This window comes from Sinocyclocheilus anshuiensis, unplaced genomic scaffold (genome assembly GCF_001515605.1).
Source record: "Sinocyclocheilus anshuiensis isolate Anshui unplaced genomic scaffold, SAMN03320099.WGS_v1.1 scaffold319, whole genome shotgun sequence".
Taxonomy (NCBI): Eukaryota; Metazoa; Chordata; class Actinopteri; order Cypriniformes; family Cyprinidae; genus Sinocyclocheilus; species Sinocyclocheilus anshuiensis.
This window is the reverse complement of record NW_015552566.1, coordinates 1,735,502-1,757,675: the sequence shown is the minus strand read 5'-3', so window position 1 is coordinate 1,757,675 and position 22,174 is coordinate 1,735,502. Positions and strand designations below refer to the sequence as shown.

The 22,174-nt window shown below is 38.4% G+C and overlaps 1 protein-coding gene across 1 annotated transcript; it reads left to right on the top strand.

The window, feature by feature from the left end:
* The first annotated feature begins 3,922 nt into the window (after nt 1-3,922).
* On the top strand, nt 3,923-22,036 carry LOC107664958 (smoothelin-like protein 2). Its single transcript, XM_016455666.1, has 10 exons — nt 3,923-4,141; nt 4,240-4,826; nt 15,768-15,849; nt 16,707-16,964; nt 17,044-17,103; nt 17,206-17,272; nt 18,590-18,733; nt 18,821-18,944; nt 20,094-20,245; nt 21,590-22,036. Exons 2-10 carry the CDS (start codon nt 4,362-4,364, stop codon nt 21,714-21,716), a joined length of 1,479 nt encoding a protein of 492 aa, XP_016311152.1. The 5' UTR covers nt 3,923-4,141; nt 4,240-4,361; the 3' UTR covers nt 21,717-22,036.
* The last annotated feature ends 138 nt before the right edge of the window (nt 22,037-22,174 follow it).

The following is a 22,174-nucleotide window of genomic DNA, read 5'->3' as shown; positions in this document are numbered from 1 at the left end:
ACTGATAATTGTTATTATTGCTGGTAAGATTTTTAGGTCACACTTTATTTTAAGGTCCAATTCTTGCTATTAACAAACCATTAACTATAACTTTTGCCTCAGTAAGCTCCTAATTTGCTGCTTATTAACAGTTAGTAGCTTCAACAAATGGCATGTTTTTTAATGGTTTTCCTTGTAGAACTTGAGGGATTTGTCACACTTTATTTAATTCTAAACTTTCACAATCAGTCTCTCTCCATCCATTTCTGTTGATTATATATTCTTCGATTCCAGTGAGCATTCAATGTGGGCCACAGCTGTTAAGATGAAAACTGATTAACGTTATTTTATAGCTTGTCACTTTATTGCATATTGTTGGGCTGCAACAAGATATTAGTGGCTGTTCACACAGAACTTGTTTTTGCATTCCATTGCACTCATTTTCCATTGTTTTTCTATGTAAACATGTGCGAGACATATTTGACCATTGCACTTACATCATTTGCAGCGTCCCACTCACAACAAGGCGTTCTAAAAATGCTGCACTAAAGTTAACAGAAGTTCCGAAAACGTGTCTCTAGACCTTCATTCCACTACCCATCATCTAGTGTTCTTCAACACTAAACTTTGTTGAAAGTCCTTTAAATTGGCATGGTATTTTTAAAATTAGTTCAGCTATTGTATTTAAATCTAAATGCAGGATTCAGAAATGTTTTCCTATTAAATGTAAATGTAAATCCTATCAAAAGTGACAGTAAACGGATTTATAATGTTACAAAAGATTTCTATTTTGACACAAAAATGCATTCCGAGTTAAAGGCCCCTTAAGCTGATTTAAAGGGATAGTTCACCCAAAAATTAAAATTCTGTCATTAATAACTCACCCTCATGTTGTTCCAAACCTGTAAGACCTTTGTTCATCTTTTGAACACAAATCAAGATATTTTTGATGAAATCCGAGAGCTTTCTGATCCTCCATAGACAGTACTATCGTGAACGCGTGTCAAAGACTGACACGAAAGAGAAGAGCTGTTGAATAATGTCGTTATTTTCCTCCTTATCGTCCTTACTACGTTTCTGGGCCTTGAATGTGGTAGTTGTGTTGCTGTCTGTGCAGGGTCAGAAAGCTCTCGGATTTCATCAAAAATAGCTTAACCGGTCTTCCAAAGGTCTTACGGGTTTGGATCGACATGAGGGTGAGTAATTAATTACAGAATTTTCATTATTTGGGTGAACTATCCCTTTAAGGGGCTGTTCACATAGAACTCGTTCATGTGTTAAAAAATGTAGCATGAGCTTAGCAGAATTGAAAAAAAAAACCCTGAACATCCAGTTCTGTCATATTTACACAGAAAACAATTGAAAAGCTGCACAGTACAACACAAACCTTTTATAGCTTGTGGTGCAGTGTTTGTTTGTAAAATAACAACTCTGGAGAAAGTTCAACATAATTACATGATTGCTGAACGTGTTAAAAATCAAAACAAAGCAGTATTATGTGTCTTTCATGAGTAGATGATTCTTTATCTGTCTTGTTAATCTTGTACGAATTTGTCACAATGACTGTATACATAAGTATGTTTAAATCAGACATAATCTTACAGTGTCATTTGGTGAGTCATATCAGGATTGTATGTCAGCTGCCATTTCCCAACACCCAGAGATCCCTGAGGCTCAGCAACTCCTTAGGATGAAGTTATAGTTGTGTCATAGTTTTGTCTTGGTCACATCCTTCTCTCATGTCAGTGTTGCAATACCTGTGCCAGGTTATCTCTATCACTGATCCCTTCCCTGATAAAAATGAACAGATCTTGCATGAGCATGTGAGGTCTTGCACTGATCCTTCTCGATCCAAAAAGCGCGTCTGATCCATTCTGCTCGACTTCTCCGAATCACCACCATGTATCTTAGGATCAGATAAGGGCTAAAGGGAAGAAATGGTGGCTGCATTAGATACAATAACAAACTGCCAGGGAAAAGCACAACATTGTGCCATTCCTCTATGTGCCTGTTGCTGATCCTGAGAAACATTTACAATCCATGCCTGACGTGAAGGTCTGACATCATTGCAAGATGGAAATCATATTTGGAGGGCTGAGGGGGGATGAAAAAAACAGCTGCTCCGAGTCAGAAGCTTGCAGAGAAATTCCAGCAAACTTTGAGTCAGATATGTTGCAAGATTCACTCTTGAAGAGCCTCTGTCTAGATCAAGATGTCTTGATGAAAGATTAATTGATAACCCGTTCCTCAGCAGGCATCTCATGTGTACAGCATTCGCTCACAGCTCTGTTATGTAAAGTTGACGAGCACATGCCCAGTGTGTACAGCTATAAATCACCTCCGCTCTCCCGCGGCTTACAGTGTTTACAGTAAACAGTGGGCTGGAATGTAAAGTTATTTCAGTCCGTTGGCCAGGACTCATTGTAGTGGTTGTGCTACAGGCCGTTAGTCCAACCCAGAGCCCCCCTGTACCTCATTATGTGATTAGGCCTGTTTGCTCTGCCGGGGTTCTGTTGCAGCTCTACACTTATCCCTTCACCCACAAAAGACAAACACAGACGCAAACACAACAAGCCCACTTCCTCCAGATCCATTATGTCCCTCTATTCACCCTAAACAGCAAACTCTTGAAATCCAATCAGCCCCCATTTTGTCTATACACTGATTGATCATTACAGGACGCAAGGTCAGTTTGGAAAGGACAAGACTTTGAACTCTTAGGAAGTACAGAGGAGGATTCTCCAGGGAATGACCTCTTTGTTTATTCATTTGAAATGAGTTTAGCTATTGTATTTAAATGAGAAGGCAGGATTCTAAAAATGTTTTGGCAGGCAACGTTTATTTTAGTTTTTATTCAGCAAGGATGCCTTACATTGATTAAACGGGACAGTAGAGACATTTTTAATGTTACACACAAAAAAAATTTTTTTAATAGATGCTATTGAACTTTTTATTCATCAAAGAATCCTGAAAACAATTATCATGGTTTCCACGAAAATATGAAGCAGGCCAGCTGTTTTCAACACTGATAATAATAAGAAATGTTTCTAGAGCAGCAAATTGGCATATTAGAATGATTTCTGAAGGATCGTGTGACACTGAAGCCTGAGTAATGGCTGCTGAAAATTCAGCTTTACCATCACAGGAATAAATATTCAAATAGAAATCTGAAAGTTATTTTAAATTATAATAATATTTCACAATATTACTGTTTTTTTTTATACATTTTTGATCAAATAAATGCAGCCTTGGTGAGCATAAGAGACTTCTTTTAAAATCTGTAAAAAAAAAAAAATCTTTTTAAAATTTAAGCAACCCCAAACAAACAGACCCCCAAATATAAATATTAAATTAGTTATAAATATAATAGTAAAACATTTTTTATGTTTATTTTTATAATAAAAGTGTAATATTTTAGTTTTTTAATAAAATATTTAAAATAGTAAATATTAAATGTTAAATAATAATAAAAAATATAATAGGAATTTTAAAAATCATTCAATCAGTTCAATCATATTAGGAAACATTAACGAAAGTAAATTTTCTAAATGTCCAAAATTCATGCAACAAGACTTTTTGTCTACATGATGCAACTTTTTATTTCTGCAACAACACATTAGGTACCCAAAATCTCACACCTCATAATTGTACATTAATCTTCAAATAATATGTACAGACTGCATATGATTGCATCACATCGCGCAGCATTTTCACATTTAGCGCGGACAGGCAAATTGCTTGCCGCTTGAAACTTGTTAGGACATTTTAAACCGCATATTGTCATGCTTTACTGTGTAAACAGGCACTTAAACCTTAAGAGTGCAGTCTTTATCCTGACCTCAACCACCACACTCTGAACCCAGTGAAAGTGAGATAGAAAAAAAACAGTGTGAGTGAGAGAGAGCAGAGACAGAGCACTGTGTTGTGAAAGTGGAGATTAATACAAATACAGTGGAAAGAAGGAGGGGGAGCCAGGATAAAGTGGAGCTCTATCTCTCGTCCTCTTTTCTCTTGTTCCCTCCCTCTCTCTGCTCCCTCCCCCAGGCTGCAGGAGTAGTAGGAGGTTAACGTGACTGTGAGAGCTGTACTTTAAAACAGCACGGCGGGCCGAACTCACACACTCAGACACACTCACAGCTGAGAAATCACACTGAAACATAAGGTCTGTAAACACTCACAATTTTGGGTGAGGTTTAAAGATGTTTTTTATTCATTAGATAATTAAACAAAGTTTGTATCTGACTGAGTTTGTCTTCACAGGTCAATCCCTCTGGATTTCTATATGGATCTGGGACTGTAAACAATTTCAAGAGGGAAATATCAGAGACAGATTTCAATTTGGTGTAGGACTGTAAAGGAAGGTACCTGGACTCACAGTGGAGATGGACGCAGGCCCATTGGCATCAGTGGCCGAGGGCTCTCCTGAAGGGGAGACGGTGTGTGCCGCCTTGGCCCGCTATGAAACCACATTGCAGGATGCGGTGCGTGAGATCCACGTGGACGTCAGTGCTTTCAAGCTGGGCATCGAGCGGAGACTAGAAGAGGCCATTAATGTGAGCGGACCTCTGGGCCGGGCCGTGGCACAGCTGCAGCAGGAGAACCGGCAGCTCAGGGATCAGTTAGAGGCCCTGACCCGACAGGTAGAGATGCTGATGGGGTCAGTGTGCGACAGAAGTGCACTTCTCACTGAAGGATTAGCACCACCACAGAGCAACAGCAGCACCGCGGGGCATCAGTCTCCACCGTCTGCGGCCCCCAGCATAGCAGCTCTGACCGGCTCTGCCTCCAGCCCCACCGCCACACGCTTCTCCAGCAGAGCCACCTTCTCCGTCACCAGCAAAACTAATGTGAGTAGACATTTGCGAGAATGTGTTTAGCATGGAAGCGTGACCTCGAGTGAGGTCATTTCGTAGAACTGGAAAAAATTAATTGATGTGAGGAACTTTATGTTGGAAAACTAAATATTTAGACATATAGAGAGAAGCCCGAAGCTGGATAACTAACTGAATGTTTGTAAAAGAGCAGAATTTGTCTCCGACCTTTGGCGCAGTCTCTGACAAATGTGGGATGATGTTTTAATCAAGTGACAGATACTTCACTGCCACAGTTTTTAGGCACAATGTAAATAAATAATTCAACCACCAAGTAGTGTTTTTGCGATGTTGACAAGCTACTAAGCAACTTGCCAAATTAATATCAATTTTATAGTCACTTTACAATCAGAATTTAGAGTTATCTATTTTATAAAATGAATGCATTTTTTAAACTGCAAAGGCATAGAAGCTGCACCTGAAGTGGCTTAAATTCTTGAAAAGAGGCTGTTTAATGCTGCATAAATACATGGGAATTAAAATTACAGGAGTAATGTTATGAAACTGATGCTTAAAAATAATTTAATTAACAATATGAGATTATAATAAATGTAGAATTTATGGAATTAAAATAAGGTAGCTCTGATGCTGCATTTAATATACATAGAAAGCTGCATGTTTTATTATGGCTTTTATGCAGCATTGCACATAATTTGGAGCAGGAACAAATCTGCCTTCACTCAGTCTGTGTAAAGGCTCCAGATCTTTGTGAAATGACAAGTTTTTAATTAAAACAATCACTTTAAAATGCTCAAACAACCCAGATGTTTTGTTCACGTTAGTACTGATCAAACCAAGATGATTTTAGCCGATTTAGCAGATGTCATTCATTCAAAGCATGCTTTATTTGATCATGTACATTTCATAGTTTGTACAGTATATTTAGTGTAAACTCTGCAAAGCTGAGGGAGTTTAGGATCCTGAGATGCAGTTCTTGATATGATGGATAATGGCTCTATTCAGGATTACAGGACTACAGCTTTATTTTGTTTGAGGTGACTGTCTGTTGAGTTGAACCTGTCAGCTTTAAGCCTTTAACAGCTGCTGCTTGTGACAGTAAAACTCAAACGTCATGCAGTCGTCACTCATTACTTTAGAGCTCGTGCTATGGAGTATAAAAATACTATCATTTGCATAGCATGCAAATTTCATTGGCTTGTTTCATAGGGTCTTGTTTTAAACTTCAGGTTTGTCAACGGTTTTTCTAAATCATCATAATTGTAGTAGCAGGGAGTGCAGTTGATTTTGGCTGTGAGTGAGAGTCAGTAGAGACAAGGAAGGCTGTTATCTTCCCTGCCACATCCACACCTGCCAACCGCATAATCAGAGAGCTACATTCTGGGCTTGTAAAATACTCAGAGACTGTTGTGGCAGGTCTGCAGAGCACTCCCTTTCAGGCTCAGCCTGCAGGAGAAAGTGAGCGAGAGAGAGAGAAAGACTGGAAAAAGACAGCGAGACTCCACGTGGGGATGTGTGCTGGCCTACCTCCACGTGGCTGTACTGAGAGCACCTGCAGATATCACGAGTATCGCACTTTATCTCACGCTCTTCCTTCTAACTCCGTGTCTGTCTCTGATTCTTTCAGAGGCCTGATGTACTTTCCGTTCTTGGGAAATAACAGTTTATCCTGGGCTCAATCTCAGACTGCCGCCACTGTATCTGAGGCATTTCTTGTTCTTGTCTCTCAACTATCATTCTGTCTCACACGAAACACTGTCTCCAGTCCTCTTCATTTATCACTCCCTCTCTTTCTTTCTGTCCGTCATTCTATGCTTGGCCTCTTTCACTACAGTTCATAGTCCTCTGAATTTAAATTAAAATTGATGTCGCAAACAAGATGCATATATGAAATTTGAATTTCAATGTAAAGACGTAAAATTTAAATTAATTGAAATTCAAATATAAATAAAAAAGATAAGATTAAACTAGATAGATGGACAGAACAACGAGAACAACTGAAAGACAGACAGATAGATAGACAGATAGATAGACAGATAGATAGATGGATGGATGGATGGATGGATGGATGGAAATAACGATGATGGATAGAACAACGAGAACGACGGATGGACGGATGAACGGACAGACAGAGATAGATAGATAGATAGATGGATGGATGGATGGATGGATGGATGGATGGATGGATGGATGGATGGAAAGAACGATGATGGATAGAACAACAAGAGCAATGGATGGACGTATGAACGGACAGACAGACAGACAGACAGACAGATAGATAGATAGATAGATAGATAGAACAATGGATTGATAGATGATATATCGATAGATAGAAAGAAGGATGGATAGTTAGAAAGAATATATATATGACAACTACTCATGACAACAAGATGCCAGGTTCATTATATATGTTTTTGCTGCAACTTTACTGTCAAAACTTTAAACGCACATGAACTGTATCATCCTGTGTTCCTCTTCCTGTCCAGAGTTCAGGCGACCAGCAAATGCTTTTGCTCTGCCCTCACTGTGTGCTGTCTCCACAGAGGAGTCCTGCACTGCTGTTGCCAATTACCGCTGCATTTCTGCGGTTTCAATGGGCCATTGTGTCGACATTCTGCCTCATTTGAAGTACACTGGGTGAGTCAGGATTTAAAGAACACCCAGGACACCCTTTCTTTATTCAGCGGGATGTGGTGTAGATCTAGCACTACCGAACTCCTCTGGAGTCTCTCGGGTTTGAAGGACAGGTGCTTGGCTGGAAACCACACCTGTGGAGCCTGGTCCCACCGCACGTTCACATTTGGCCTCGAGCACAAAAAAGCCTCTTGCCCTCCATTACTGCTGATGTGAATAAATTGTTTAGGGGTCAGTAGGTTATCTTTGATTTTACTGTGCCTCAACATAGTCACTGTATTGTAAAAGTCAGACACTTTGACTCCCTCTGGAACACGTGTGTGTGTGTGTGTGGTCCCCACAAGGAAACCAGTAAATTTTCACCTTGTGTGGACATTTTTTGGTCCACATGAGGAAACTTTTAAATCACAGAATGAAGTTTTTAGAAAATCTAAAATAGCAGAAAGTTTTGTGTGAGGGGTAGTGTTAGGGTAAGGGGATAGAAAATAGAAAGTTTGGACAGTATAAAAACCGTTAAGTCAATGGAATGTCCCCATAAAACATGGCGTGCATGTGTGTGTGTGTGTGTGTGTGTGTGTGTGTGTGTGTGTGTGTTCTGCTGTGCTTCTCCAGGGCATGTGAGGGAGAGAGCAAAGATTGGGGTGGGAGGAAGATAAGATTTGGACGGGTGTTATCTGCGGTAACTCTGTTAAAGCATGCTCAAAATCTCAAAGAAAGGATATAGACACACGCAGGCGCTCACAGACACAAATACACTAACAGATATTGCAGATATTTAGTATTAGACATAAACTCAGTTGATGTCCTCTTAGCTTCATGCTGTCAATCCCAAATAATGAAGATTATCCGGCCTGGATTTGGCCTCCGGATCCTTGTCTAAGAAGTTTTTATTGATTTTTTTTTTTCAGCTGCTCTTCATTGCGCTTCAAATTAGCAATGGCATCAGAGTAGATATTAACAGCTGTCTTCTAGTGATTCGTGTTGCTAAACTAGTTGACAGTGGGTTTCACAAATCTCTAACTCTAACAGTGGGTTTCACAAAACTAACTATTTTGTGTTGTATTTCTCTAGATGTTTCACAGTTTTGTTTTAGTCATAGTTTTTGTATTTTTACTTTTTGTATTTTCCTTTAAATTTAGTCAATATTTCATCAAGTTATATTGATTTATATTAGTCAGTTTTACTCAGATAAAATAGCACCTAGTTTTAGTTTAGTTAAATCACATTGATGAGCGAGTGCAACATATACAAATATATTCAAACATTTTATACATTAAATACTGTATGTAGCACTTCAGTTTAATGGTGATCATTCTCTGTTCAAAATTCATATTATTTCAAGATATATCTTTAAAAAATTATTTGTGCATTATTAATATTTGCAGTGTTTTTCATCAACAGTATGTTTTATTTATTGTCATGGTGCACTTATTTTACCTCATCTTCTTTTTACTGACAAAATCAAAAAACCCTTTGTTAATGGTTTTCATCAATAATCTCAGTGACAAAAGTCAATCTGCACATCTTCTCAAAGAGACTGAATCATCTGCATTATGGAATTAAAATCCTCCACTAGGCTTGTTGCAACTAGCAGAATTTGCGTCATTTTCTTGAGCCAAACTAGCACTAAGTACAGATGCAATGCACTTTCTCCACTGGGAAGTCAGCATATTTCAGAATGTATTATTAAAGTAAATAAACTGTAAATTGTATAATGTAAATTTGATTTAGGAAGTAGGTAACAAATGAATATGTATATTGTTTTTGTTGAGGAGCTTAAGAAAATTCATGTGGATTGTCATATTGCAAGTATTTTTCAATCAAGACGTTTTAAACTGGCAAAGAACCGTAAACAATTATAGCTTTGACATACACCATTCACCATGTTATTATGACATAACCATAAACATTCATGCCTTCTGTGACATGTTTATAAACACCACACATCTGTAGCGAGGACCCTTTTTCCTCTACATAAACCCCATGTTGCCAAGCTTCACCAAATGACCATAACAGCACTTCAAATCCCATGTTTGGCTCTGGCACACTCTTAAAAATAAAGGTGCTTCACGATGCCATAGAAGAACCTTTTTTTCTAAATGGTCCCATAAAGAACCTTTAACATCTAAAGAACCTTTCTGTTTCACAAAAGGTTCTTTGTGGCGAAAGAAGGTTCTTCAGATTACAAAAAAGTAAGAAAGAGATGGTTCTTTAAAGAACCTTTGACTGAATGGTTCTTTGTGGAACCAGAAATGGTTCTTCTATGGCATCGCTTGAAGAACCTTTTGAAGCACCGTTATTTTTAAGAGTGCAGTGTGAGAAACGCTCTCCCCAATTTGACTTGCCTCACCCCAGAGTGCCAGTACATCTAGTTTTCACCCATCTAATATTGCCAAAGTCGAGCTGTTTGTAAAACGGTCCACTTTGGTTACATGGAGCCCAGAGGAATGTCTTTGATCTGACATGCTTGGCTTTAAATTCGGTTTTGATGTTGGGAGTTTTCTAGATTTGGACAGCCTGCCAGGTAGCCAAGAAGGCTTCCAAAGGCTTAAAGGCTGAGCATTTGTTTGCAAAGATTCACTTAAGCGTGCGTCCACATTTGCGAGGCTGCTGGACTATAAGCCTTTATTTATGAGGCAAATGCGTATGAAAATGCGCCTGTATAATTTTATGCCTTGGCAGGAGGGTTAAAGGAGCTTACTTGAACATACTAGCATGTGTTTGTTTGCATGTGTTTGTGTGAGATATGTTTGACGTTTCCAGCTCGGCGCTGGCCCGAAGCCAAAGCACTCACAATGGAACAGATCGTTTAATCTCCTCCCGTTGCCCTGCCTGGATCTCCATGTCCAGCACAGATTCTTGGCAGAGAAGAAGGAGTAGAACAAAAAACCTTTGCACAGCTATTAATACAGTAGAGTGCGAGAGAGAGAAAGAGGGAAAGAGTGAGGGAATGCGAGAGGGAGGGTGGAAAAGAGAGAATAGATTGTGGATGGGGGGCTAGAGAAAGGCATCCAGCCGCTCCCATGCTGCCCCTGGCTCTCGTAATTACTTCCAGTCAATGCCATGTATTTTCATCTCCGTGGTTACAGGTTAATAATTCTGTGTTTACGGGATGACCTCACTGCCCTTCAGGAACCATTGTCCCTCCTTGTAGGAATGCGTAAGAGCCAAAATTGGGAGAAGTTAGACCTTGCTAGTTAAGACCTTGCCTATCCACCCTACATGGAGTCACATTACTTCCTATGTGTGTCTCAGCTGGTGCTAGAAAGTCTAAACCAAGTTAAGCTATTAGATTTTGGGTGCAAACTCCTAAAATGGTCAATTTTCTCTCTCTGGCCTGAGGTGGTGTGTTTGACCACTGCCCAGGTTTGTGTTCTCCATCTGCAGGTGGGGCTGTAGATGTAGCGAGGCCCTCTGGGCTACAAACCATCAATCTTGCTGCAGTGAATCACGTTGAAGTGGACTTGCTGCATGGTCCTGTAGTTTTAATCTGAAGAGGTTTCTCAAGAGTCTAGGAGCTCCTGCGTCAGAACACACACGATTGTTTATAGATGAGTAATGTACAGTTCAGTTTCAAATGCACTTCCTACTATGAGGGTGCTTTGGTAAACCAAAGAGGTGTAGAAACGTTTTTTTAGGCAACCTAAAATGTAAAATACCAGGTGGTATTCATTGACTTGAACCGTTTCACAAACAGCACTGAATGATTCATTTGGGAATTCAAATGATTCAGTTGCACCAGTTAAACTTACTGATTCAGTAATCCAGTTTGAGCACATCTTAAGCTAACAAATCCCTTAATTGGTCTTGTCTGACTTAAATGAGCCAAGAATTGAGAGTAATCCTCAAAGCTTGAATATGCTGACTCCTAATAATTCATAATAATGTCAGACTGGACTGTAACCAGTATTTAATATGACTGAATAAACTTGACTACATTTGGTTACACCAATTAAATTAAATTAGAAGGTCAGATTCAGGGCTTGAATTTATATGGCCTGGAGGACAACAAGGCTTTTTACAGTTTACATTTGTGAATGTGGGAGTATGTAGGAGTGAAAATGAAACACACCCAACTCCCTGAGAAATCAGGAGGAATCCTCGTAGTTCACATGCAGCTGAGTGTTCAAATGCCTCTGCACAGGTTTTCTTTCCATTCTTGCTTCTGTTAGAAGATAGAAATTGCGGGCTTTGTGGTGCTTCAAAAAACAGGTGTTTGGGCCTCTTTCTTCACAAACACTTGAGTTTGTGAAGGAAATTACAGAGCAAAGATCCTTACAAACAAGGCATCCCATCCCTGTCTGTCTCAACTTTATAGACTCTACCTTTCTCTGACTTTTTAACAGCAGGAAAAACGACCCTTAAATTACTATCGGCTAAATTGGGGAACAAATATTTCTCTTCAATCACGAATGATTCACTTGTTTTTCACACTCTAGATTTATGCCTTAAACAGCATCCACTCCGCTTTTCCTGATCATGACCCTCCTGCTCCAAAAGTGAGACTAGCTATTTGTACATTGGAAAATATAAATAGCACTATCAGCATGGCTTAATAGTACCAGAGAGGGCCTTGTAAGAGCTGGCTATCTGTAGGATTTGAGTGACAGGGGCTGGAATTAGTCCTCGGAACCCTCCAGAGTTCTCCCACAAACATGCCCTCTATTGTTGTTTATGTTCCATTCCATTCCCCCGCCACCAAAATGTTCCAAGAATCTCAAATGTCACACTGAGGCAAGAATATCCTCTTAGATACATTTCAAATCAGATGTGCACACACACAGCGTTTCATCAAAACTGGCATTTATCTCTCGGATCACACAGAGCAGCTCTCTGTTTGCTCTTGCAGTAACAATGCTCAACTCCTATTTTACTCACCATCAAATCACTCCGAGATTATATACAATACAACCTTGTGATTATCCAAAGAAAAATCTTCCTTTATGCACCCCAGCATTGCACAGGCAGGCTGCCAGAATGCTGGGGAAATTCTTATTTTGCCGTAGAGGGACATTTAGACTCACATGAAAGGTTTTCTGTGTGGGGAGTCCATTGTTTGAGCGTACTGTACATAGTAACTGCATTTAGAGGCATTCGAAGATTCCTCAAGGCCTTTTCTTGTCTTCTCACCTGCAGGAGTGATTACTGTGTCTCTGAAGGGGCTGAATTCAGTCTAGTGGTCTGTTTTGAATAGTCTGAGAGACGACACTGTTGTCAAAAGCACCCTTATTGTGTTTGAGTGTCCTCAGTTAGGGAGGAACAGCACGTACAAGAGACGAGTGACCCTCCCTGAGGACAAAAGGATGGACAGTCCAATTTTTTTTTCTCTTGTGTGTGGCTAGAGGACTTGTTGGGCTGAACAACTAAACTGCCATGTTGATGATAATTGATATTGAAAATAGTCTTTTAAACGAATCAGTTGAACCAGTTCACTGCAATAGCATTGAATGATTCAGTTGTGAATTTGACTGATTGTAGCTGTTAAGAACTCAATGATCTGTTCAAGACCAGATAGCAATGTCCATTTGAATTGTTTCACAAATAACATTAATTAGTTAATTTGTGAATTTGACTCAATTATCTGCTTGAGACTTGCTCTGAGACCCAGTGGCTATGTCCGATATCTGAATGAATCACCGATTCTTTTCCTCAAATTCATTATTGACATTAATAACATTAATTCATTTGTGAATTTGACCGCGGATTCGTTTACAAACAAGGCACAATTCGACGCAGGATTGTCAAAAAGATTGAAACTAAAAGACAATGCCGTTCCAACTATATTGGATCTGACAGTAATGCCGCACCGCACAAGTGTGAGTAACGTTAACTGTTTTTATTACGTGGTCACTATTGCTTTGTCTGTTAAACAGATCGTTTGATGAGTTATTTATGCATTTTTGACCTAAATCACTGCAGCGTCCATCTGTGAAGGACATAGACTGTCAAACATGCACAACTGTTAGCCAATCATAGCAATGGGCGTTTACGTCAGAGTCTACGATCCATCACGCGTATTCATACAGAGCGTTCTGATGAGGGGGGTCAAAAACAGGACAGAAAATAGCCTATTCTAAATTTTGATGTTTTTTGATGTAAAAATCTTGATAGCATTGTAAGTGGACTTCAGAGAACAGTAAAATAAAAAACAGACGCAGTTCATCGCCCCTTTTACAACTCAATGATCTGCTTGAGCCTTGATCTGAGACCCAGTGGCTATGTCTGTGCCCAGTGGCTAATCACCGATTATTTTCAATCATTCGATTGAACCAGTTAAAAAAAACATTAATTCATTTGTGAATTTGACTGATCCATTTCAGCTGATCTGATTGCATCAGTCATCAAGTAAGCAATTCAATAATCTGTTTGAAACCAGATAGTTCAATCTGTGAATATATCATTCTTTTGAGGCCAGCAACTCACTGACATGCTCCGAAACCTGATGGCATTGTCAGATTTGTAAATTAATCATTCTTTCGAGATTAAAGTTGGGCTGAACAGCTAAATTAATATGATGATAGTACTTTAATAGGTTTGAAAAATAAAAGTAAAATAAAAAGTAATGTTATTATAGCAGTGCGATTAATTGATAAATTAAAGATCATCGATTATCAAAATAGTTGTTAGTTGCAGCCTTAGACTAAAGTGCTTTTCCACATGTTCTGTCTCACCTCCCTATTTCCTGCACTTGCTTTATTGCTCCTCTCTATTAATGCAATGACGCATTCTCTGGGATGGGGAATGTGTTGTTCCTGGAGGAAAAAAGAGCAACTGGGGTGAGTGCATGCGGTTCAGTGAACATGAGATGGGTGTGGTTAGATTCCCCCCTACACCTCTTAATTTAGCCCAGGGGCCGAGCAGCAGGTGACCTCTGTGCCAAAATAGTGTCTGAACCAATGCATTTGGAAGGAATTTCAGATACAAACCTTAATGGCTGTAGGCAGTGTTTTTCCAAATTCAGGCTGTGCGAAAATACTCTAATACATGTTCCCTATCACTAAACAGTCACATGTCTGCTGATACCCCCTAGAGAGACTGACACATGACGCAGTCCAGCATTGAAAACCTGCGTGTTCAGCCAGCAAATCAGAGTTGGATATGTTTCATGGTTGGGGTGAATTTTGTCTCCCCCTATCTCCTTTTCTCAATGGGACAGGCAACTGCTCCCCTCCAGCATTCTTTAGATGTGATATCACCTGGCCCCCAGTTCAATTACTCCTTGAGTCTCACTAGAAAGCTATTTCTCTTTTAAAATGCACTGATTGCGTGCCTAGTTTTTAATCCCTGTGTTTTTGTATTTGCACTCATAAATGAGCACTTCCCGTGCATGAAGTTTGCATATTAGCATGTGTTTGCATGCACTAGTGAGGGTCAGGCTACACACAAAGGAGCTTTTTAAAGCCCATTGATAAGCTGCCAGGTAATTAATGACAGTGCAAGAGACAACTAAACATTCACAGTCATTCGTTTGGTTTGTTTCCAGGCCTTAAACAACTAGTCCGCCACCCTCTTAGGAGGCAATCTGCTTTTATAATGGTTAGCTCATTGCAGCCGAGGCCAAACATCTGTATCTGTATAAGTATTTGATGGTTGAGGTCTGAAGGAAATGAAGCAAGGCGGTGACCTTCATGTGTCAGCATGTAACTTCAAGGCACTTATGTTAGCATGTGTTCTTGCATTTAGGTCAGACAGAATAGTGCATAAAAGATTAAAGGCTATTAAAGATTAAAATAGACCAGCAAAGCAGCCATATCTATTGATGACCCACATCAGCTCTGATCCAGAGTTTTGATTTATTTTTAAAAGAGACTAGGCTTCTATAAACATCACTGGACTCCACAGTGATTTCATAGTGAACTCATCAATCAAATGTCTTTGATTAGATTACATCATTCACTTGCTTTAGCAGAATGTGACCTTCTGAAGAACTCATTTGAAGCCACTTTGGCTCTTTTCATGTCTCTGATTAGCGTTTATTGGATAATCACATCATGTGTCTCATGTTCATTACCCTGTTTTGGTGCTTAACAATTTGGGACTGTGCCTCTTGAGAAAGATACTTGTTTTTTAAGGGCTTGTTTTAAAGCTATTTATTTATAACCAATTTATTGATAACCAAAAAATGCTGATATTAAAATTCCACATTGTTTTGTCTAGCAATCGTGTTTAAATGCTGCAGATGACTTTAGGCATTACAACATATAATGTACAGTATGAAAAATTTGATATTCAATCTGAGATCTGCTAAAGATTACAGTTAACAGTGTTATTAAATTATTAGTCTTTTTAAAGATGAATCATAAATGCTGCTTCTCTCTCTAACAGAGTGTTGAGCGAGATGAGCCCATTGAAGTGGATCCAGCACCAGTTTCCCAAGGTTTGGAGAATGGACACTTATCCTCAACAGGTATTACCCATAATTACTTCTCGAAACCACTCAAAACAAGTCGCAACACAAAGGAAACAAGCCACAATACAACGGAAACGAGCCGCAACACAGCAAAATAAGCAAAACACAATGGAAACAAGCCGCAACACAACAAAATGAGCAAAACACAACAGAAACAAGCCGCAACACAACAAAATTAGCAAAACACATCAGAAACAAGCCACAACACAACAAAAACAAGCCACAACACAACGAAATTAGCAAAACACAACAGAAACAAGCCTCAACACAATGGAAACAAGCCACAACACAACGAAATTAGCAAAACACAACAGAAACAAGCCTCAACACAATGGAAACAAGCCACAACACAACGAAATTAGTCCTATGCGTTGTGTGGTGGCAATAAACATCATGGCATGTAATAGAAAATTTGAAAAAAAAAATTTTCGTTTAAATTTATTTCAGCATAAACACACATTATTAGACAGGTAAAGTAAATGCAGGTGAAAATAATGTAGTTAATATAATTAAAATTCAACTAAAAAGTTGCATGGATATGTACTGTAACAGAACAGTCAATATACTTTAAGCGATCCCTACACCACAACCATAAAAGTTGATAACCACACAAAATATAGCATTGGAATTACTGTGAGAAAGATTTTTTCCAACTGATGAATGATCAAAATCCACACAACTTTAAAGAGATCGCACCTTTAATGTGGCAGAGAACAGAACTGCAGAGTGCACTTAAAATAAACATAACATTATCGTACACTGGTGTAAAAACAAAAATAGGTATTAGTATGAATGGCACATTATACTGCTTCAATTGAGACTAATTGACCACAATCCATCATCTCTCCAATCAGAAAACTCCACTATGCCTTTGAGGAGAATCTCACCGCCCAACGGTGTGTCACAGGAGCACTCAGCCCCTGTTTCGATGGCGATGCCACACCTGCCAATCACAGCAACCACCAAAGTGGCTGACTCAGCAGTTATGAAAAGTCCTGAGTCACCTGGTAGCCCGATGCAAGCCACGCCGTCAACCATAATAGATTCACTGACAAACAGTCAGCCGGTCACCAGTAATAACCAGCCACAACTAGAGTATCCTGTTCATGCAGGTATGACTATTACAACTTCACAAATTGAGGCTACAGATGAGTCTTTGTCTAAATGTGTGTGTTGGTCTTGTGGTTGCAGTTTCGTCTGTGAAAACATGGGCTCCGACTCCTGCCAGGACTATGGGCTCTCCACGGCTTGGTAGGACAAATTCAACCGTTCTCTGTGACTCATAATATACAGCAGTGCTTTTATCATAAAGTCTGTCTCATTGTTTGTGTTGCTACATGTTTGGTCTTACAGAGAAAGCATCTTCAGCTCCAGCCAAGTCAGTGACTTACTCTGGGCTTTTCCCACACAGTACAGACAGGTGGGTCGAGTGTGAATATGTCTAAGTGCAAATAAAGGTTTCCACTGAGCAAGATAGTCTTGGTAACACTTTACAATGAGGTTGCATTTGTTATCAGTAGTACATTAGTTATCATAAACCGTGAACAAGCCATTTTTTGTATATCATTTATTTATCTTGGTTAATGTTAATATCTATATACACTACCATTTAAAAAATACTTTTATTCAGCAAAGATGCATCACATCAAAAGTGACAGTAAAGATATGTATAATGTTACAAAAGCTTTTGAACTTTTATATTCATCAATGAATCCTGAAAACAAAAACTATCACAGTTTTCACAAAAATATTGCGCAGCACAGTAATATGGAATGAGCATGTGACTCTGAAGACTAGAGTAATGGCTATTGAAAATTCAGCTTTGCCATCACAGGAATAAATTAATTACATTTTAAAATATATTAAAAAATAGAAAACAGTTATTGTAATAATATTTCACAATATTACTGTTTTTAGTTTTTTTTATCAAATAAATGTAGGTTTGGTTAGCATAAGAGGCTTCTTTTAAAAACATTAAAATATATATATTACCGATTCCAAACTTTTGAACAAAGTGTATACTTGTAACGAATCAGTCCACTGAAGGCGAGAGTAGTGAGAACCCAAAGGGCAAGGGAAGCATGACACTAACAGCATAAAACAATTACAAAATAAAAGACATGAAAACATGAACAAGACAAAACCCAAACACCACATTACATTACAATACTAAAGCATTTCTTAACACTTCAAGTTGTATAAAATAACATGATGCATTGAGAACAAACGTGAAATAACAATGGAGAGTAGTATATTTATAAATTAACATTAACTTAGATTAATGATGTAAAAAAATTGCAAATTTTTAGGTCATGATATAAAATTATTTATTGGAAAGTGTTATCAGTATCGTATTTTTCTGTCCTGTGTTTTTATTTGTAAAACATATTTTGTTTCCCTTTCTATTTTTTTTTAAATGTTAAGTAATGTAACATATTTAATTAAAAGCGATGCTGTCTACCACACATCTGTGGGCAAGTTAAGTCTTGTTTCAAGCAGACAGTGTCCCTATAGTAAAAACATAAATTAAGAAAATGGTCATTTAAAATGGTTATAGGGACTATATTAGTCTCCTGGCTTTGTTAAAACCAAACCTGCACCCTTGGATTAGACAACTGTGAAATCTATAAAAAATCTAAAATGCATAAATAATTTTATCATGAAGTATTGCCAAAAAAAATTGTAATATTGCACAGACCTGAAATGTTTCTGGGCCATCTTTTTCTCTTTGTATCAGGAACGTGGATATGTCAGGAGATTTATCCTTCGGTAGAGGTATTGAGCGCAGACGGGAGCTTGTGAGGTCCCAGACTTTACCTCGAAACATTGGAGCCCAGGCTCGCAGGTCCATTTTTGAGAGACTGGACACTGAGAACAACAGGTAATGGAATCAAATGCAAGTTTATGCAACCTTTCTTTCAAGTTCTGAATCACAAAAAAAACTCTTACATTGATCTTCCCAACTAAGTCGACCCAAGCCTGTGGATTCCAAACCAAAGCTGAAACGCTCTCAGAGTTTTGGAGTATCCAGTGCTAGCAGTATCAAGCAGATTCTTCTGGAATGGTGTCGATCCAAGACCATTGGGTACCAGGTAAGACATTCATGCATCATGGGATTTATCTCAAATCAGCAGAAAAAGGGTGCTTTGCACACATATAGTGTATTAAAACTATGGTTTAACAACACTTCCGCCTGATAAGATGAGGATTATCATGCATCACGGGGCTTCCTATACTATTATTTTAAGATTAGCACATTATGACGTGTTATTCTCTCCATTAGCTTTAACGTATCAACTTCATTAGCATCGAAAAGAGAGTGAATGAACATTATGTGTGGTATTAGTGTTCCATATATTCTGCCTGACTCTAGTGCGGCTCTGCAAACCAGCCCATGTGGCTCTAGTTAGAGATAGTAATGTAATGGTCAAGCCTAATTTAAGAGTCAACAGAGAGCAGTACGTAAACATGAGAAGCAGAGCAGACAGCTGACAACATGCATGACTGTTTCCATTTCCCTCAGTGACAGACAATGTCTGAGCCTGTCAGATTTGCCAGCTACGGATGAAAAATGAACACCATTAAATGATGAGGTGTACAGAAAATTCCAGCATATGAAGATAAGAGCCAGAGAAGCTCTGACAGCCACAAGCACGTCTGCAGACTCTCAAAGAAAATTATTATTGTTCTATGCCTCTCGCTTACCCACGGTTTAAGAGAAAATAATGCTAGAAGAACCTTCTTTTTCAAATTTATTGTTATTCATTGTTATTATTCCCTTAAGATTTATTATATTCTTAAATTAAATTGATGAAAAAAATATAAATTCGGCACACTACTTCAAATTAAAATGAATTCAAATGCAAATTAAATGAAAATAAAAATGTTGGCAACTATCTACAAATAAAGTTTAAGTTTTTGATATCTTGTTTTATTCAGTTAATGTTTATTTCATTTCAAGTAATGACAAAAATGCTTTTAATTTGCGTTTTAATTAAATATAATAACCCTATATATATATATATATATATATATAGTTATATTTTATATATTTTTTATTCATATATTTTTTATACAATTATTTTGATGGAAAATTTCAAAAACAGGCCTTTTTTTTGGAATAACATGCACATTTAAGAAAATATATGAAGCCGACTTTGACTTTGTTTTGAAGGGTATGGGAGCAAAACCTCAGTGCGCTGTGAAATATAATAGCTTCACTCTCTCCCATTAATCTGCAGAACATCGACATTCAAAACTTCTCCTCCAGCTGGAGTGACGGCATGGCATTCTGTGCCCTGGTCCACTCTTTCTTCCCCACAGAGTTTGACTACAACGTCCTGTCCCCTGCCGACCGCAAACATAACTTTGAGCTGGCATTCAGCACTGCAGAGTAAGTCACTGGAATGGAGGCAATTCTGTTCAGCCTTTTCACAATCGCATTGAGATGTCAACACACTTCATGGTGCCTTAACCTCTTAAAGTTGAGTAGTTTGTCTTACTGTCATCCCATCAGACACTGAAAAGGTAGATGACCAAGAAAAACAAATACACAATTAACAAGAAAAATTATATATTCACTGCTAAAACATTAACACTTTTATTCAGCAAGGATGCATTAAATTGATCTAAAGTGGCATTTATAATGTTACAAAATATTTCTATTTTAAATCAAATACATGTTTTCTTTTAGCATTGTTTTGACAAAAAATATTAAACAGCACAACTGTTTTCATAATTTTTTATAGTAAGAAATCAGCATATTAGAATGATTTCTAAAGGATCATGTGGCATGGGTGACTGTTGAAATTCTGCTTTGCCAATGCAGGAATAAATGATATATATAGACAGAAAACTGAAAAATAATATTTCACAGTATTACTTTTTACTGTATTTTTGATCAAATACATGCAGCCTTCATAAAGCATAATACTTTTTTTCCAAAAACATTAAAGAAATTTACTGACCCCAACATCAGTATATTTTTTCCATTGTGTTAAAGCGATATTCTGTCATTTTGTACTCAACCTCATATTATTTCAAACCCATAATGACAGTCAAGTTCCAAAATACACAAACATCTGCATAAAAGATTTAAAAAAAACAGGTAATTCTTGTAAAAATCCCCTTTTACATTCTATAGAAAAATACAAATAAATAAAAGTTTGTAATGATATACGGGTGAGCAAATAACGACAGCATATTTATTTTCATTTAAAAGCTCTAATAAAGTATTAAAAGTCTTTAAATAGGAATAGACCGGACAGATGAGATGTGAACTTAGCGTGACCAGACCCAACAAGCTGAACAGAATGATTCCAAAATACAAGCTGACACAAATCATCTGCAGTTGTGCTCCACATCACCTCACAGTACGGCACAGAAGATAAAGTTACTTAGTTTCCGATGCGTCTGAGTCTAGGGTGTCCGTAAAGCGCACTTTAAACCACTAACGCATGCCAACAAATCCCTGTTGAGCTCAAAGGAGCCTCCCCTTCCCCTCGAACGGCTACTCCGACCTGACAGCCCAGCAGCATGACAGCATGCTCCTGCAACTCCTGTGTCCCAATTCCCACATCCTGAAATATTCACATAGGCCTAAAACTGCACTACCAACGTCATCTGAACATATGCATTACACTTATCATATTAACTTTAATAGTCAACGGACATGGAGAACGAATAAAAACAGCCATACACGTCCAGCCCTGTTAAATCTGCTTCTCTGTATTTCCAGGAAGAAGGCTGGCTGCGATAGGCTCATTGAAGTGGAAGACATGATGGTGATGGGAAGAAAGCCAGACCCCATGTGTGTCTTTACTTACGTCCAGTCACTATATAACCACTTGCGCAAGTTTGAGTGAGATCTTGGCCTCTTTAGCGCCAGCTGAACACTGCACTGTTCCCTGCTGGACAAAACTGAACTCTGACATAGTCACTATGGTATGGGGTTGCAAAATGTCTATGGGAACCCACACCATTTCAAGCATGATGCTTCTGCAGTTGCATTTTAGTCAAGAAAAGGTCATCGACTATTTATACAGTCCTTCGAGGCATGGCTTTTGTGTATGGCATGCTCTTTTTAGAATGGTGGCCTCTGATTTATTACTAAACAGCTTGAAGTTAAAGGAATAGTTCAGCCCAAAATGAAAATGCACTTATCTTTATAGGCCATCCATGATGTAGATGAGTTTGTTTCTTTGTTGGAAGTAGATTTGGAGAAATTTACTTCTCCAAATCACTTGCTCACCATTGGATCCTCTGCAGTGAATGGGTGCCGTCAGAAATTAGAGTTCAAACAGCTGATAAAAACACCACAATA

What these genes read in the sequence shown, in the direction of transcription:
- LOC107664958 (XM_016455666.1), top strand. Translation starts at nt 4,362, where the DNA reads ATGGACGCAGGCCCATTGGCATCAGTGGCCGAGGGCTCTCCTGAAGGG. An exon ending in TATGGGCTCTCCACGGCTTG is followed by an intron (nt 17,104 to 17,205) that starts GTAGGACAAATT and finishes TTGGTCTTACAG; the next exon opens with AGAAAGCATCTTCAGCTCCA. An exon ending in CTGGACACTGAGAACAACAG is followed by an intron (nt 18,734 to 18,820) that starts GTAATGGAATCA and finishes TTCCCAACTAAG; the next exon opens with TCGACCCAAGCCTGTGGATT.